This window comes from Protopterus annectens, chromosome 5.part0, assembly GCF_019279795.1.
Source record: "Protopterus annectens isolate FY-2018-M chromosome 5.part0, PAN1.0, whole genome shotgun sequence".
Classification (NCBI taxonomy): Eukaryota; Metazoa; Chordata; order Ceratodontiformes; family Protopteridae; genus Protopterus; species Protopterus annectens.
Genome location: NC_056735.1, coordinates 298,633,293 through 298,652,663, shown reverse-complemented (window position 1 = coordinate 298,652,663; position 19,371 = coordinate 298,633,293). Strand labels below are relative to the sequence as shown.

Sequence of the window (19,371 nt, the reverse complement as noted above, 5' to 3'; positions counted from 1 at the left end):
AGCTCCCTACAGATGCAGCAAATCATTGAAGATCCCCGATCTGGTTTCCATTCATGAGGGTTTGCTTTTGTCATGCTCAGCTTGTCTGCCATAAATTTTGCTATGACAGAATGCAGGATGCCTGTAGACTGAAGACATGATGCTTTGTGCAGTAAAGCTATATCTCATTTAAACATGTCTAACCTTCATAAGGGTAAGCTCTGCTTCCCACTTGCTTATTTATGTACCACAAAATGTGATATTCTCTGTAACTACTTGAAGAGGTCCAGGAGAATAAAGATGCTTCAAAGTGTTGAGTGCCTTAATAACAGTAAGTATTTCTTTTATGTTTATGTGCTTTGGTCTGTTACCTTGCACTTTATATCTCTTTATACTGATTTCCGAGCAAGACTGAGGCATGTATGGAAACTAACTGCTTTGGAGCAGGAATGGAAAAGGGGAGATCTGGATTCAGGTATATTCAATGTCTTCACCAGGTAATTTTATTTTATTTTCTATTTATTTAATTATTTATCATTTGTTAACTTGGTTACTCCCACCAGGCTATTGGTCTCATTTAAGGTGAGAAGCAAGGTGGTACTTATTCCACTAGGGAAAATTTGGCCAGGACATCATGGAACTTTCCCCTGCTCTTTTCATTCTGTGGGAAAACATTTTTACTGCTCCACTTCCTGCTTCTGTTCCTGATACAGAGTCAGCTAAGAGAAGCTGTGCAGTGATGGAAGGATAAGAGAGTTGTTCTGTTGGCGAAAGTAGTGTGGATAGTACAAATAGCCAGTGTTTAAGCTCAATTTAAACCCTAGGGTTTTGAAGTTGTTTTACTGAAATTGCTTCTACAGATTTACCTGATGAAAAAATGGTTGGTTTATTGAACAAAGGTGATCCTGGAAAGTGCCTGAGATTTCACAGTCAGATATGATGGAAAAGGTTTCCGGAATGGACAGAGAGTTGGGGATGAAAGGAAATGAGTTGTGAGTTGAAAGGACATAGGGTTACAGATGAAATGCAATCTGGAGAATCATATGCTGATTGCAGTTAGAAGAATAAAAGGTTTGTTGATCGAATAAGAAAAAATAAATAATAGAAGGTTTGTGTGGGATAATTTAATGTTACCTTTGGGTTTGAAGCAAAAGACATTAGATCCTTGATTCATTTGAGGAAAGAGACATTTTACAATTTACTGTTTGAGACTGAAGATTTAATGGAAAGATTTTTAATTGTGAAAGAAAGGATTGTTACCCCATGGAATGAATTTATACTTTGTGGACAAGGAACTTAATTAAAAAAAGTGTTTGTTAAATTTCACACTAATAACATTGATTTAAAAGCTGTTAAAATGTATGTTTCATTTATACTTTATTTGGTTTCTGATATTATAAAAGTGAAAGATTAGAGGGGTATTTGGAATGGGGGGGTAGGAAACGGATGTTATTTTCAAATATGAAAAAGATGTGATAAAACATTTATCATGTGTTATATGTGTAAATGATAACACAGGAACACTTAGGTAAATGGCAAATACTTTTTTGTGGGGATTTCAATCATCTGATAAATGAATGTACAAAAATAAAATATAGTCAATATGGGGAAAAGGTAAATTGATATTATAAGTGTAAAAATGCAGAATATGTAAAAGTAAATGTCATTTTTGGTATGATTGTAAAAGGAATAAGCAATATAATAATCCTGAACAGGAGGATGATGAAATTATTGTAATATCTGAAACTAATGAGGGCATAGGGGAAATGTGTAATTAAAAAAAAGGATGAAGTAATAAAAAGTGACTTAGATAAAAATGTTATATTTCAGGAGGATGAAGGTAACTGTACTGAGAGTTTTGAAAATGAATCAAAAAATTAAAGCAATTAGTCAGACATTTGTGAAGGGAGTGAAAGGATGTTAGGAAAATAAATATGATAGGTGTCAATCTAAGAGCAAGGAAAAAAGATTTAAAAATACATCATCAAAGATTAAAAAGAAAGGCAAGAAGCAGTTTCAGATGTGTTTCAATGAATGAAGCTAGTAAAAATCTAATTCTGAGGATCAAGGAATAGTTGTATATAAGATCAGAAAAATATTAAATTGGGGAGAGTATAAAAAAAATAAGAAAACAAAAATTTAAAATACTTGCCTAAAATTTAAAAAGAATGAAAAACAAAATGTGTAATGTGTTGACATCTACTGAAAACATTAGACATAATGCAAAGTTAATTGTTGCAGATGTGAGGTGGAGAGAAAATATTTACAGAATTATGGCATTATATGCATATTAAAATGGCAAAGAAAGAGAGAAACTTTTTCAACAAATATTATATTATGTGGTGTTTAACAAGAACATTATTACTGCAGGGGACTTTAACTGTGATTTAAGGGGAAATGTAAAAAGAAAGGGGAAGACGTTAAAAAAATACATGAAGTGATAATGTGGTAAGTTAGCTGTGTCGAATAAAAGTCAAAGGACTTATAGAAGAGTTGCAATTGGATCTGAAATTGGTTATTGCATGCTATCAGAAGGCTTCAGTCTAGCAGATAGTGATACAGTAGAGACAGTGTTTTGGATAATTTAGCAATATGGATGGCAGTGATGGAATGAAGGGAGTATATTAAAATAGGAAAGGGAATAAAGAGAATAAATGAGAAATTATGAGCTGAATTAGGAGAATGGGAAGCATTGCAGCTATGGTGGGATCATATAACCATGAAAGAATTGGTCTGAATGGTGGATTGAATTTAAAATGTATTTTTACCCAATGGCAGAATGATGTAAGCAATGAAGAGAAAGTGGATTATGAAAGGATGTAAAGAAGTACTGAAGTGAATTGGAGAATTTAGAAAATAAAACAAGACATTATTATTATACTGAAAAGAAGTATATATAAAAGAATCTGAGAAAAAAATAAGGCATTACTGTTTAGGCAGACATATTTAAAAGGGATAAGGGAAGATGTATCTGCATATTTAGGTAAAATAGTAAAGGATGATATTAGTATAATGAGGGAAATGAAAAATGTAAAAGGAGAGGTAAAAAGAACACACGAGCAAATTATGAGTATTATAGTACAGCACATACACAATATGTATGCAAGTAAAATGCAAGAAAATAAGAGATAATAGTAAGTAAAAAAAATCTGCGAAAGAGTTGAGGAAGAATTTGGAAAAAAAATACTATTAGTGAATTGGATGAATAATTTTGGAAAGTAAATGTTGATTTAGTATAAAGTCCAGACAGTATAGAGTATGAAATGTACAAAAATTAAGGGACTGGCTAAGAAACTATTTAGGGTTTGTTTATAAAGAGTTATGTGGTGGGATATTACAATTTATATGGAAGAAAGATAATAAAAATTAAATTAAAAATCGGAGACCCATTATATTAAATAACATAGATTATACAATTTTTTATAAGAATAATACAGAGGAGTATAGGAAGAAGTGTAAATAATGTTATGTAAGAAGTATATTGGCATAAAAGTGAAGGGATGCCAGGAATTATTGGTGGTTCAAAAAATTGTGGATGGTATTATAAGTAAAAGGGGAGAAGAAAACTTATGGTATTTGACACAGTAGGACATGATGCCTTGTGAGATGTTATGGAAACATATGGAATTGGTAACAGAATAAGGAAAGTGTGTATATCAGCATATGAAAATGAGTGAGAGTGTTAGTGAACAGGTGACTGAATATAGAAATGTGCATGAATTGTGGCATAAGATAAGGATGCCCCATGAGTGGGTAATTGTTTGCATTAGTAATGAATGTGATAGTGAGTGAAGTAGCTTATAAAATGAAAGATACTAGGCATATGATGCAAACGGAAATTGCAATTTTCAGTTGTTTTCATATATGCACATGATATAGTTGTGGTTGATGACAATAAAATATGAATGAGGGAAGTGTTGTTTTTTCCTGAATGAATGTTTAAAGGAAGTTGGGAATAACCTTAAATAAAGATAAAAGTAGAGGTCTAGGTGATGTAAAAATTGAGGGGGTGTATTTTTCAGTGAATGAAGTATCTTTGTTAAGGACTGGAAAAATTATGTAGTTATGGGAGCATTTGATAAAGTAAATGAAAGAAATATATCTTATATGGAGGAATTATAGATTATCATTCAAGAAGGCTTATTTGGTGAATTCTGTTTTAATGGGAAAAGTATCATGCATGCTGAATATTTGTATGATCCCAGAAATATATGAAAAAGAAATTGTGCATTTAGTGTTTTGGTTCATATGGGGTCAAAGCTTAAACCCAGTGAAAAGAGGTGTGCTATATATCAATGACAATGAAGGGAGACTGGGGTTATTTAATCCAGTTGTTTATTCTGCTACCTTAAACTTGTATAGAGTATTAAAGTGGGTAGATGAAGAGAATCAGAAATTAATAGTGAAAATGTTTAGATACAAGTAGAAAAATGTTTGGGATATGATGAGAATACGAAAAAGAACAAAGATAAATATATATAAAAGAAAAATTAAAAAATATCAAGAAAAACACTAACAAAAAAAAAAAAAAGAAAGAAAAAATACTAACATGGAAAATGAAAACTGATGACCTGGAGAAGAACAGAAGGATGTGGTATAATAATGTGATGAAACAGTATTAGTATGTAAATCCATGCAAAGGCTTTCCAGAAGAATTGATAAAAGCTATTAAAGTAGAGAGATTGTGGTGTAATAAAACTGAAGAGTTTCAGGATTTTCTTTAGACACTGGTAATACATAGGTTAACGGTAAAGGAGATTAGGCCATATAAAAGGAAAGTTGAAAGAGTGTGTTTATTTTGTGGGCAGGAAGAGATAACAGAGGCTCAGAGCATGTTTTGGAAATGTAAAAGAGTGGCTAAAGTCTGGAAAAAGTTATGCAAAGAAAATGTTTTGTGAATATTACTGACAAACAATATGGGTATGATATCATTAAGAATGGATATTATAAAAACAAGAAGCAAGAATATGTGAGAAGGGTAGATAAGAATTTATTTTTTTCTAATATAGGAATGGAAGCTTGAATGATTGAACTTTTGTTTAATGGGAAATGGATTTTGTCTAATATATTATGAAAAATTAAATTATGGCTGTGGAGGAAGGTGTGGGGGTCAATTATGGAAGAATAATAATGATGATGGTATATAGGAATGTGTAGATGTGTACCTGTAAATATGATTCTCTCTACTGGCAACTCATAAAGTTTGATGCAAATTAACTAAGAACATCCACACTTCGTATCCTAAACTGTGATGTATGCACTCCACTTTTTCTATTTCTCAACTGTCTTTTTCGAATCTATACTTTTTAAATAATGTACTTTCCACCTGTATTCATCCCTTCAATGGAAAATTGTATTTACAAATGTCAATTTTATAACTACGTTCAAATGAAATACAATTTTAAAACCTCGCACACATCATCTGCTTCGTCAGTGCAACTAATCCTGTGTGCAACTTGTCTCTATTCTAGTATATATATATATATATGTATGTAATGCATGTTCCAGTATTTTTTGATTGTACTCTACTAAGTTTTACTATGTAATATTACTTTTTGCTTATTACTGTGTATTATGGAGCTTTTCTCCCTGGGCCTCAACTGAAAACGGGCTCCTTGAGCCGAGTGGACCTCCCCGGTGATCAAACTGGAAATAACTAAATAAATAAATGTAGGTTTTGTAAATCAAGTTTTGTTTACATTGTGTTACTCTTTTCAACAACTGGTGTGGGATCTTTTACATTCACCTAAGCTACCACCAACTCAAACAGCTGGAACCTTAGTTTAATGATTCATTTGAAGGATGGCACATTCAAAGAATGGCAACATTAACTTATCTGCCCAGCAATGGAACAGCACAAGCCATTCTTCAATTCTTAATAGCCCACAGAGGAGTGTTCTCTTTGGTTGCAGGAAAGCTCTGAAGGGCTTGTCACCTAAACCTTTCATTTAATCAGCTCATCTAGAGCTGTCTAATGGTCTGTGCCTGTGGAACATCCCTGATGCTTTGGAAGATGGCCAGCTGCTATTTTCTTAGCAGGATATAATATGTATAGCTTAGAATACTGCAACAGTCATCAATATAATAAACTTCATGTTTTAGGTTGGCCCCAGTACTGAACAAATCCTCACTTGCCATTCTTAATTTTGCCATTTGAAATATGTTTAACTTGCGTCTATATTATCTTATCAAAGTTTAAGAATATCGAATCTGATATGGTCAACACCATATCATCGAATTCTGAAACATCAAAAGATAAAAAAAATGCCTAAAAACAAAAATAAATAAAAACTTACCTTTGCAAGCAGCGGGGGCAAGCCCCCCTGCACCACCCATGTGAGGGCTGCTCCCCCCCATACCCCCACACTTAAATATACCAACTCCGAGACTGCACTACATTGAACTAAACAGAAATCTCCCCTTACGGAGATTTCCATTTAAACTTTCAGTGTTTTTTTGCTTTCACTAATCTGGTGCTGACAATATCAGCTTTGATATTGTCGGCCTTCGACAAAGTGAAGTAGACCCATTTAACTTTGCCATCCTTAACATCCATCGTTTCCTATAACTGCCAACCCCTAGTCCATGCATTACTTTCATCACATATTTTTTTTACATCATATACTTTACTATATAGTGAAAGAGAAATAAAACAGTTTTTAACTCCTGCTTATCCATATCTGAAGTTTTAAACTGCACATGTATTTGTTATTTTTATTTTTGGCTTAGTTCCAAGCTCTAAAAAAGTCTTTCCATGCTGCTACTGTATTTCCTTTTTCAGTTTCAGTCATAATTTGTTCAAAAATTAAAGCTTTGAAGTGTCACTTCACATAAACTTTCAGCTCTCAAATGAATTAATGTTCCTAAATCTTAACTGTCAAACCCTAGTGGCAAAAATAATACCATAATAATATCATACCTCTTACTATATAATAATAATAATCATACATCTTGACACTGTCATTGTTTTTACATTTTGCTCTTACCACCAGATGTTTTCTTTTTAGCTGTTGAGTAACTGCAAATCTTTTTACTCTTTCAGTTCCTTCTTCCTGGTCTTGCTACTGCTGCACAAATTCTTTTTATTAACAAAAACAATGTTAAAGAGATAAACTCTTAAAACTAACTATTCCACCAGGATAGAATACCTCTAACGTTGTCCCTTTACCCAGCTGCTATGTCTGTTTCCAGCCTCTTAAGTTTTTTCCTCCAGTAAAACTCTCTTCACCATGTCACTCTGCTGCATTTCCTCTCTTTCCTTTGCTCTGACAGGTTCATCAAATTTACCAACACTTGTTTCTCCAGTCCTCTGAATTCCAGCTCTGTAGCAATTATTCCATTTCTTTCCTTCACTAAGACTTTCTAGCTCCTCTTCCCATTTCTGCTGCACTCTTCCCCAGCTCGGAATTCCCAAAATTGCATTATCAGCCCTCCAGTACCACACAGCAGTTCCAAAGAGTGCATCATTTCGTTTCATCCATAAGCTTCCTAGAATGTCGGCCAAGCTTCCTCTAGTTAGTATAAATACATACTCAGGTCTCCTCTGAAAAGAGGGACACTGGTCTAATGAGACCAAACTGGTCAACAAAGAGACAGTAAAATAAAAATACAGGAAAGTTTCATCCATAGGCTTCAATACATACTCAGGTCTCCTCTGAAAGAGGGACACTGGTCTAATGAGACCAAACTGGTCAACAAAGAGACAGTAAAATAAAAATACAGGAAAGTCAAGGGGAAACAATGAACTTGGAAATTCGAATATACCTTTGTAACCAGACTAGAACAGACAGAATGAGCTGAAACACATATGTGAAACTGGATACGCTACGTTTACTTTAGAATCTAGGCAGAAGTACACAGTCAAAGGAGAACTCATGACAAATTACAGTTTCTGTATAAACACGGCTAGGCAAACTCAGATGAGAGGATATAGCATTTGGCAGACAGGCAGAAAAATAATGAGATGGTCAGAAACTATATTTGGTTAACCTTTCCAGCACTTACTTTAAGATTCTACTACAGTGAAAGAGCACAGAAGTACATGAAGCAAAATATTTTTTATTAGCTAGACGTGTCAATTCTTTTAAAGCCACATACATACATACATCACATCATCTCCTTTATTCAAAGGTAAAAGCCTTTTATCTGTTTTTAAGTATTGATATTTATTATGTCTCTGAGTTTGCAGTCATCAGTAAACCTTATCAGCCACAAGCCTTTGTTATCTTCTGTAACATGAGACAAGTAGATACCAAACAAAAGTGGTACCAGGACTCGTCCCCTGACAGACACCTCTATAACCAGTCTAATTGAGTGTGCCTGCAACACTAACAGACAGGGTTCAGTTGATGAGCCAGTTTGCTATCCACTAGGTAACACAGGGGTTTACATTTAATTGGATAAGCTTATCAATGATGCACAATTGTGGAATGGTATCAAAGGCTTGGGCCAAGTCCTGGTATGCCAGGTATGGAATTTCCTGACTTAATAAACTAAAACATAAATAATGGTAATCTGCTCACCACTGTTTTCCTTGGCCTATGTAAAGTTTTTTTAATACTGCCTATTATCAAAAACTTCTACTTAAACATTCCTGTCTAGATCTGACTCAATCATTACACTGTTTTCCTAACTACCTAACCAGTAGACAACAATCTGTAAAATGGCAACATGATTTCTCGTTGTTCTCACCTATTTATGCTGACACCCTCTGGGGATCCATACTTGGACCACTACTAATATCTTCATAAATAACCTACATATTGCCTCCAGTCTCACCTCCGTTGTATAATATACCAATGACTCCACAAATTTGTTCAGCCAAAACCCTGTCTTCACTTCAGAAGATAATTCAACAGGCTTTTTCAACTATCAGTGCTGGCTTGAATTTGTTCAGCTCGTCTTAAACCCTTAAGAAACTAAATTAATTTTATTCACCCCAAACAAATGACTTACCAAAAACAGCTCTTCTCTATGACCTTACCGAACAATACAAATTAATTTACTTGTTCATACCAAGCTGTTAAGAGTCATCATACATGAATTTCTGAAATGTAGCCTTTCTCTTTAGGTCTTCTGAATGATTGTTCACTATGTTAACTCATCCCTTTTGCTCTTTACCCCATGTTTACTTCTTTATTTATTTTCTCTCACTTCACTGCTCATCTTCTACTACTGTTTTCATTTCTCCCATATTGCCCTGTCACTCACCACCTCTAAATTCCTCACATGCCCTTTAATATAATGTCTAGAATATTATTTTTTTTTATCTGGATGTTAGTTAATCTTGTACTGAGTGTGTGTTGAGTTATATTCCTTTAATTTAAATGTACTAATCTGGTCATTAAGACTGTACTCCATTTTTAATTCATTTTCTTATATGTCTGTATACAAGTTATTGTTTAATTTGTATTTATAGCTGCAAATGCATTTATGAGGAGCTGCCTTTCACAGTGTTTCTGTAGAAAATCTTACCTGTCACGGTGGACATCCCACTAACTAAAAAGATAAATAAAGTATTGTCTGGGTGTTTGTGCAGAAAATAGTCTCTGCATCTGTCTCCTTGAACATCTCAAAAATTAAAAAAGATAAATAAATGAATAAAGCAGCTAGCATCGCCCATTGTTTGTATATGTATATTTTATACTTAGCTATTTATGTAGTATGTATATGTATATTTTATACTTAGCTATTTATTTATTTTTTTATTTATTTATCAAATAATTGACTGACATTTAATTACCGGGAAAGTCCAAACTGGGTAGGTGTCCATTTTCAGCAGAGGCTTGGACAGAAAAGCTCCAAAGTATTACAAAAAACATTTTAAGAGAAAAAAAACTTTACAAGCTTTAAAAATAACACAAAACATCTACAGCTTAAATAATTATTCCAAATTAGACATAAGAAAAAGTATAGTTGTCCAAGTAAACCTACCATAACAGTAGATGTTCAAATGATCACTGCTGCAGTATCCTTAGTAGTATTGGGTTAAATCCTATCAAAGATATAACAGCTGGACAGCATCCTAAGCTTTAGGTCAACTTCCACCTGCCCAAACTGTCAAGCAGTTCAAGCTGAACTGACGAAATGGCAAGTATGGGTGTGAAGCCCTTCACAGTTTTCCTGCCAACAGACTGTACTATGTTCATCATACCGATCACTGCTGCAATAGTCTTAGTTATATTGATAAATTGCTGAAGCTACAAATTTGGAGGTGAAGGAGAGGAGTCTAGGAGCAACTGGAGACTATTCCTAGCAAGCCTTGATCTGGACTTGGAGATGTAGTCAGGCTTATAGTGTTTAGTAAAAGTATGTACAGAGGACCAAGTAGCTACTTCTAGACTCCAACCCTTTCCAAAAAGCCATTACACAACCATTTGAAAATAGCCTGTTTTGTACATGTTGTCCCTTTTCCTTACATTTACAAGAAATGAGCAACTGATCCAAAGAGCTGAAAGATTTAGTTCTGTCAAAGTAGTACCTGAGTTGTCTGTGGTCATCTGAGATATAGAGAAACCCTACTTCCTAATGTTTAGTTCAGGAAAGAAAACAGGAAGTTGGATAGTTTGGCATGAAATAAACTCAGATACCACTTTAAGCAAAAAAGGAGTAGTTCTCAAAGAAACCCTGTCCCTATGGAAAATGAAATAGGGGTTGACTCACCATAAGACCTTGCAACTCAGATACCCTTCTTACAGGGTAAAGCATAAAACTGCTTTCCATGTTAACTGATGGATGCATTCCAGGGGAGTGGCTCACCACAGGTCCCCCCACTTCACAAGCAGCCTCCGCTGTTTTGACAATTACCGACCCATTAATTACAGTGACCTTTATTGCAAAGCCATGGAGAGGATCATAATGGATCTCATGGATCTCATAAATAAAAGACATAGGGACTTTGCAGACTTTGATCCAACAGTAATGCTTTACAAGAGAGATTCTTTTACCTTTGGACTGCTTTTTGAAACAGTCACCAAAGCCATTGATGAGGAAAGAGCAGTCCATACAGCCTACCTCACAGTCACGAAAGATCATTATATAGCCACTCGGGTATCGTTAATTAAAACATCGCAGCTAAATGTTAACCCCATTAATCACAAGATGGGTTGCAAACTGGCTGAGTGACAGACACCCCACACGGTTGCTGGTGGGTTGGTTGCTCAAACTCCTGGAATTTCACAAGTCAGGTCCACAACAGGCTCAGTCCTGGGCCCACCAATTCCCTACTAGGTTTTCCAAAATACAAACAAACACCCAAAGTACTAAGGAGCTGACAAAGTTTGCAGATGACTGCAAAAGTTTGTGAGTGCAAACAAATCTGACGCAGACAAAAACAAATCTGACACAACAGATAACCAGTGGGTCTGCTGCAGATAAAGAAAAAAGCCAAAAATGCAAAAATCAATAGTCAAACCAAAAGGAAACAGCATTACCATACCATACATGGCAGGTTTACCCAAGATGTGAAGAAGTCAGGGATCTGGGGACGGGGCTGACAGTAGCCTGTCATTTCAGACCCAGGCTGATGACTAAAGTAGTTAGAAGTTCACTACATTGCCCACATTTAGGCCTTATCATTCACATTTCACATCTAGATCAGGTCAGTCTACTCATCCCTCATCTCATCCTCTCACCACCATATGAGTACAATGCCCCCCCATCTGCATCTGTATCGACACCGACACTTGCAGCAGCTGCCAGCTGCCACAAACAAAGTAAAAAAAAAAAAATCTCGTCTCTGCTGCCCCACTGACTGAACCCCAAGAAGAACCAGCTCTATTTCAGTCGCCACCGACCTGTTCCTGACATACAAGGCCACGACCTGACATACAAGGCCATGTCAAGACCATTTGATGAATATAATTCACCTCAAAAAAATCTAGATCCAAGAGAAACGGGGCGGGAGATTTAGACGACGGCTGCATTTATTAACAGGACGTGCTGGAGGATAGATTCATCCCAAAGACTCCAATCCCAAAAAAAACCCGGTATATGAGGCAGAGCACTCGCTGGCCTTGGCCTTCAGAGAAATCTTGACCATGGATGAGATCGAGATATACCATAGGATTACCCCACCCCAGTGTCACTGCTCGGACAGAGGCACAGCAAAATAATGGTATAGTTCCCCAAGGTAAAGGGTGGCGTAACAAAAAACACTATGAGCTAGGCTTGTAAATGCCCTCGGGCAGATAGCCTAGTATGAACCTATGAACCTATGAACCTAAGAATCTCAAGTCAGTCAGATTAGCTGGTTGAAATGGAACAAGTGCTAGCTTGTCTAACACAAAATTAAGATCCAAGGAGGGGCCACCAGTTTTCTTGGAGGTCTCTTATGCAAAACCCCTTTCAAAAACATTCTGACATTAGACTGCATTGAAAGAGGAGAATTCATGCTGAAATAGCCAATAAATGATCCCCTGATATAGAAATATGAAAGGTAATAGGATACATAGCTCTCAACCTCTTAGAGCAAGAAATCTGGACAAAGCTATAAATAATTATGGGACAAAGGTCCAAACACAGGGACATTTTTAAATATCACTCTACAAACTGAGAAAGTTGATAGAATAACAGGTTTTGCATTAGTCTGAATTTTCTGAAAAGTATGATGTCTGAATTTCAGATGTCTGCCATTATTTTCTGACTTCACTTCTCAATGATTTGGCAATGATTTTCCAGAAAACCACAATGTTATGAGCAACAGGTCACAAATACGAGGCAAAAAATCTTGACATTCAGTGACAATCTGTGCAGCTGAGAGGTATGACAGGATAGTGACTCACACAAATATTGTAAAATCAGACAACAAATAGCCCTGAATGGGTGCTGGTTATATTACTGGCACCAACTAGAAAACCTTTTCCATTTGTAAATATATGATTTTCTAGTAGCAGTTTTTTTTTTTGCCTATATTAGTACCCAGTGCACATTCTCTGCAAACAGGTACTTTAAAGGAATTAAGGCCCTATCACACAGGCAGTCAATTTATGCTGACTGATGTATGGGTGTATCAGACACCCCTGTTCTTGTGTGAGTAGCTTGTGGAAATTGGCCCTAGCCATTTTGAAAGAAGGGGCAACCATGATTGCCTTGGCCAGAAGGGAATCACCACAATGATCTAGTGGGATTCTTTCTGAATATTCAGAAGTGCCCTGGATATTAGTGGAAAGGGTGGAAATGCATACAGGAACACTCATGTTCAAGGAAAGAAAACGCATCTTTCTTCCAGGTCTTTTTGCATGGAGTCCTGGAGCAGAATTTTGCCAGTTGATTGTACAGAGAGGAGGCAAAGAGGTCTACTTGAGGAACTCCTCACAGATTGGTAAAATCGTGGAAGAGTCCCTGATGTAATTTCCATTCGTAGTGGTCTGCCCTTTTCCTTCACAGCTTGTTGGCCAAGCAATTTTGCTTTGGCAGAAAGTGGAATGCCAGTGGAGTGAGATTGTGCTGTAAAACTATATCCCAAGCTAGCATGTTTAGTCTACAAAGGGGATATGACATGGTTCTCCCTTGTTTGTTGATGTACCACATCTGTGGTATTATCTGTAACCACTTGAAGAGGTCCCAGGGACCAAAGATAGTTCAAAGAGTTAAGTGCCTTGATCAAAGCAAGCATCTCCTTGATATTTATGTGCCTGTGTCTGTCTTTGGCATCCCACAACCCTTACACTTTTATCCCTCCTGAAACTGCCCTTCAACCAAAGTCCAAGGTGTTTGTGGTGAATGATTGCTTTGGAGCAGGAGGAACAAGGGGAGGCTCAGATTTAAGGATATCTGTTGTCTCCACCATCCCACATGAGAATGGTAGAGTGGTATCTGCAGTCTCTTTGGTCCCAGTATTGGCATTTGAAAAGATAAATGGTGTTGGTAATAGGATCAAAGAGACTGCAGAAATCATTGCATTTTTCACGGAGAGTCTTGCCACGGGTATCATGAGAATCATAGATGCCATGAGATCCCAAATCCTGCAGTATTCTGCAAAGATAAGCAAGTTCTCTAAATATGGAAACATGTGGATACCCTGTAGCCTGCAATGGGTTATAGCTGGAGCTAGACATTTTGTGAAAACTCTTGGTGCAGTAGTTTGTACAAAAGATAAGGCAATGAACTCATAATGTGACCCAGACACACAAAACAAACATCTGAAGTCTGGATGAATAGAGATGTGATGATGAGCATCTTTTAAAACTAGTGTTATCAGGATACTTGAAAGAAAAAGAAGCATTAATAGGCTGTGAAGTGACATTGGTTTTAATTTCAGCACTATTAGCATTTCCTTTCTTTGGCACTAGGAACATCCTTGAATAAGAAAACTTCCTTACCTAGGAAGAAGGAACTGGTTCTATCACTCCTTGGAGCAGGATGTGATGAAGATCAGGTCAAAATAAGAGAGTATGATCTGCAATAAAAGGTATGAACTTCTGGAAAAGGGGAATGACCTCCCATTGCCATCTGTAACCTTAATGGATGATTTTAATAATCCATTTGTCTGAAAGTATCTATTGCCAAACAGAAACACGGGGATTCAGACTTTCTGGAAGAAAGGGGAGGCAGGGGGTCATTCAGACTTATTGGACTGTCCTTGGTTTTGGTAGGTTTGAGAATGTTTCTTGGAACCCTGTTGCTATTTCTTCTTAAATTTCTGTTTATCCTGTATTTTGTTGAGACTGTTCATACTACTTTTAGCTGATACTGGATGAGGAGGGTAGAAAAAATAGAGATTCTATGAATCAGCTTGTCCATTTCATCACACTTTTTGATTACCTCTGCAGCAGAGGGGGTCAAACACTAAATCTCTATTAAAGGTTAAATTTAAAATCTCATTTTAACATAATCTTGGAGCTTCTGAGAATGCGGTTATGCAAACCTCCTCAAAACAGTACCAGTGGCCATAGCCCTGGAAGAAGTATGAACAGTCGTACACATTATAAACAATGAGTAGTGACCTGTGTAACAGAAGGAACTAAGTTATTTAAAGCAGATTTTTTGTCACAGTAAGAAACTGCAGATAAAAAGTTCCTCATACTTTCACAGTTCTTCAGAACAAACTTTAACATATGAGCCTGACAATTCAAAATTCTGAAAATCAAAGTTGTAGAAGTATACATTTTCTCCATACGTACTTTTCCCATCCTTGGTAGAAAAACAAAATGGCAGCCCACAGAAGTGAAAAAAAACCCCACAACTGTTCCATAGGAAAAAAAAAAAAAAAACATTTCAGTTACTTTACACCACTTTTAAAATGACAGGAAAAATGAGCACTCCATTTAAAAGTACATTGCAGTCCTGTGACAGTTCATTAAAACACAAAACTCCTAGCTTTAAAATAACTTTCCCGAAGAGGAAAGTGATAAAACAGCAACACAAATAAGAAAATGGAAGTTTTTTTCTTTCCCCAAAACAGAACTTATCTGCCCAGTAAATGAACAGCACAAGCCAACTGGCGATCTTCAAAAGCCTTTAAGTAGCGTGTTCTTCTGCAGCAGTAAAGCTCTGAGGGTTTTGCACCCAAACCTCTTTGGGTGTGGACTGTGGTCTGGAGCTTTGGAAGCTAGTTGACTGTTATATCCTGTGCAGCATATATCCCCATATAACTAAGGCTACTGCAGCAGTGATCTATAGGATGAGCATCATTATAAAATATTTAGAGAAATTTTATCTTCAAGCTTAGAGAAATTAAAGGTAAGTTAGCATAATACAAACAAGAACTGCAATGTGAAGTGAGAGAAAAAAGCAGGGTTATGGCATAATTTATTTTTGCCAGGAGACAGAAAATGAAGTTAGGAAGTGAGTAAAGAAAGAGGAGTACAGAGGTGTAAGGTATGAATTGGTGCTCATTCGTATTTTGGAATACAGTTTATCCTGGGGTCGAGGAAGAACAGAGACAAATTTTGGCTATAATAAAGTTTTTCAGAATGGTTTTAAAGGACTGGAGCAAAAGTACTGACCTGGACATAGGTAAGGAATTCCAGGCCTTAACAACATGGTACAAGTACAGAACATGCCCAGCAAAAATGACAGGTTTTATGAATAGACAGAAAATTTGATCACTGGATTGTAATGACTGATACAACAGTATTTAGTGTTGGGCAACCAGACAATTGCTGGAAAATAATATAGGTGGTAAGAAGCTATGTATATGTCAGTTGATGAGGAAGTTATAACCAATTAAGGCAATTACATACATTGTAACACAAACATAGACATATATATATATATATATATATATATATATATATATATATATATATATATATATAAACACATACATATGTATAAATTTATACACACACACACACACACACACACACACACACACACACACCCGCACACAAGAATATGAGCATGTTTATTTCACAAATAAGCTGAGTTTGTAAAATGTGACAATAATTGATCATATCTGAATTCCATTCAATATAAAAATATAACCATATTTACATACCTCTTCTGGTGTCTCTTTTAAGCTTATTGGGATCTTCATAATCACCTACCCAGCTATATTCAACAGGCATAGAAATAGGCCTTAATTTACCTAGAGGGGAGAGAACAAAAGTATATTTGTCATGTGATGGTCAAAGCACACGTTTCTTTTTAAAGCATTCAGAATTATGCATTTCTGACAACCATTTGAAAATTAGATATCAATATTCCGTCACATTCCAGCAAGATCAAATGCCAAAATAGAAGAAATGTGGGGAAGTACAAATACAATAACAGCAGACAGACAGCTATAGCTGTACAAGCCAGTTATGTATTCTAACCTACAGTTCCAAGAGAAAATGAGAATTGGTGTAGAGCATTCATTTGAAAATTAAAATATGTATGTATAGTTGCCTCAAACTCCGTTCACTAGTAAATGGAGGGGAATCAAATGTGTATATTTAACTGCAGTTCTTTGGGAATTGCGAATTCATATATTAATGGTGTCAAACAATGGACTCTTTTTTCCAAGTCCTCCACCCCAGGGCTGACAAGCAGCCACCATCGTCCTGGTCTTTCAGCCTGTTTGTCTGAATGATGAGATGGGAAAGAGCAGCCTGGAGAAGACATCATCAGGACAGGAATGAGGAATGATTGCTCTCATTGGCCTAATCCCCCATGTCCCTGTAGCAGCCTGACACTCATGTAGTCAGACAATACCATATTGATGACTCATGCCTGCTTCCCTATATAACTTAAAATCTGGCTACTGTGTGATTCGCAGCTTGGTGGACAATCAATTCATCTCGGTATTACACCAGTCGGGCTCCCTGTGCTCAATGCATTCCTTTTAGCTAGTTTGCATTAGTAACACAGTAGCACAGAATCAGATTTTTAGCAGCTGATAGGAACCACTTGGCTCTCATTTCCCTACATTTCAGCTAAACTGCAAACACTCCCTCACCAACAGTTATATTCCCCTTTAATACAGCCTAAGAAATGCTTTGTAATTGCTGCATGCATTCTTGAATTCTGTTAATGTTTCTGATGGCACCAATTCTTCAGGTAGGCTGCTTAAATCATTCACCACCTGTTAAGTAGTAATAAAATATGACTTTGCAGCTTTTGTAAGACTTACCTGATATCCTCAGACCGTGCCTCCTATTTTCATATATTTCTCTACTGAAAGAATATACTCACTTAATCTCTTTAAAGTCTGAATTACCTTAAGGCTTTTATCACACCTCCTTCAACATTGCAGATATTACACTTTTGCTTTTTTATATGGCTTCTTCTCAACACTATTCACCATTTTTTGCAGTTCCTGTGAAACTGAGGTGCAGCAACACACACAATACTCCAGAAGGTGTCTTGCTGGCAGTCTACAGAGTAGGATAAAAACATCTTGTCTACAGCTGATGTTACTTTAGTATGGAGGACAGTACTTTGCTTGCTTTCTCACTACGTTTTCCCACTGCTTTCTTACCTTTAGATCACTTGACATAAATAGTCCTAAGACTATTTGCTATAGTTAGACATATGTACCCAACCACGCTAGGGGGACATGGTCCATTACTGGGATGAAGTCTTCACCTAAAAATGATACCTCGGTTAGCCATGACCCCAGTGGACAGCTTGGCATTCCATTCTGATTGCAGAATAATTAGTCTCTGCTTTCCTCAGTTTGCAGTTGAGTAAACAGATGTGATGCCTGCCTTCATTAAATGATTGCAAAGGTACTGCTCTTAGCCCCATCAGTAATGCAACCATATAGATAACTGACTTACTGAAGTTATGAGATGGTAATACAGGCTCTCTTTCTTTTTGTTTTTTTTTTTTAAACATTTTATTCAAATTTTTTAACAATAAGTGAAAACAATCTGATTATTAAAACATATCAATGAAAAACTATACACATTTCTCCATATTAAGATTTTCATTCTAAATATATAATGATACCATTAGTACATTTCAAGTAAATCACTTAATTTTTCCAAGCAATATAATGATGCATAACATTTGGTGTTATCATCTTACTGGTTAACAATTCTTTTTTAAAACATTTTTAGGTAAATATACAGGTTCTGAAAATGATCAGATATTTTTACATTTGCAATTTATTCTAATAACTTTTCTTGCAATTGCTAAAATCGACCATAAAAAGAGGCACTTGTGTTCTTGGAATAACTTCTAGAATTGGAGTATTAAACAATATTAATGAATGAATTAATTAGTTATGCCACATTTATCTTACCACAATGTTTGAGGAAAAACTTTTAAACTCATTCAAAAAAGGAAATAGCATTTTACACTCTAGCACAATATGTAACCCGTCTGCATTTAAATTATCACATCTCCAACAATTAAAGTTTGATATTTTGTTTATTTTTGCAACGTTATTCAGCTTTCTAAAGGTGGTGTCTGATCTAATGTCTGTAATACTCTTTGGGCACCCCCTGTTGGTTAGAGCTTTGTGGGCACACTATCATGGCAAAATGGGGCTCTTATTTCTGATAATTTGCCGCTAGGCCCCAAAATGGCCTTACTTGTTTTCTCATGGTTTCTTCCTTTTCATGCTGGGCATTAGCCATTCTTCTTCCTATAAGAAACCTGAGGCAGTTAACCTCTGTCTTGTGTACAAAAGCATTTGGTGGAATTCACACTTAGCCCTGATTGTATGAGCTGTCTTCTCCTTGAGTAGATGTGCATTGTACTCTTCAATATACAGTACATTGGTATGGGGTTTCAAGACTCTATTCATCAATCCTTGGAAGGCTGTTGCAGTACCCACATAATCCAAAAGGAAGAACAATATACTGAAACAATCTCTTGATCATTGGTGTTTTCTTTAGCACCATTTGTAAGGAGGCATTGCCAATATTCTTTTATCTGGTCTAAAGTGGTTAAGAACCTTGCCTTGCCTAAACATTCAATTAACCCATCATATGCAAAGATTATCTGTAACATTTTCAT

General features: G+C 36.0%; 1 protein-coding gene across 6 annotated transcripts in view; it reads right to left on the bottom strand.

Annotated features, from left to right (window-relative positions):
* CNKSR2 (connector enhancer of kinase suppressor of Ras 2) overlaps positions 1–19,371 on the bottom strand; it is a 2,909,208-nt gene that overhangs the window by 808,085 nt on the left and 2,081,752 nt on the right. For all 6 annotated transcript variants that reach the window (XM_044072276.1, XM_044072278.1, XM_044072277.1 and 3 more), the window contains one exon: positions 16,421–16,510. In XM_044072276.1, coding sequence (XP_043928211.1) covers positions 16,421–16,510 — 90 coding nt within the window. The remainder of the gene's footprint in view (positions 1–16,420; positions 16,511–19,371) is intronic.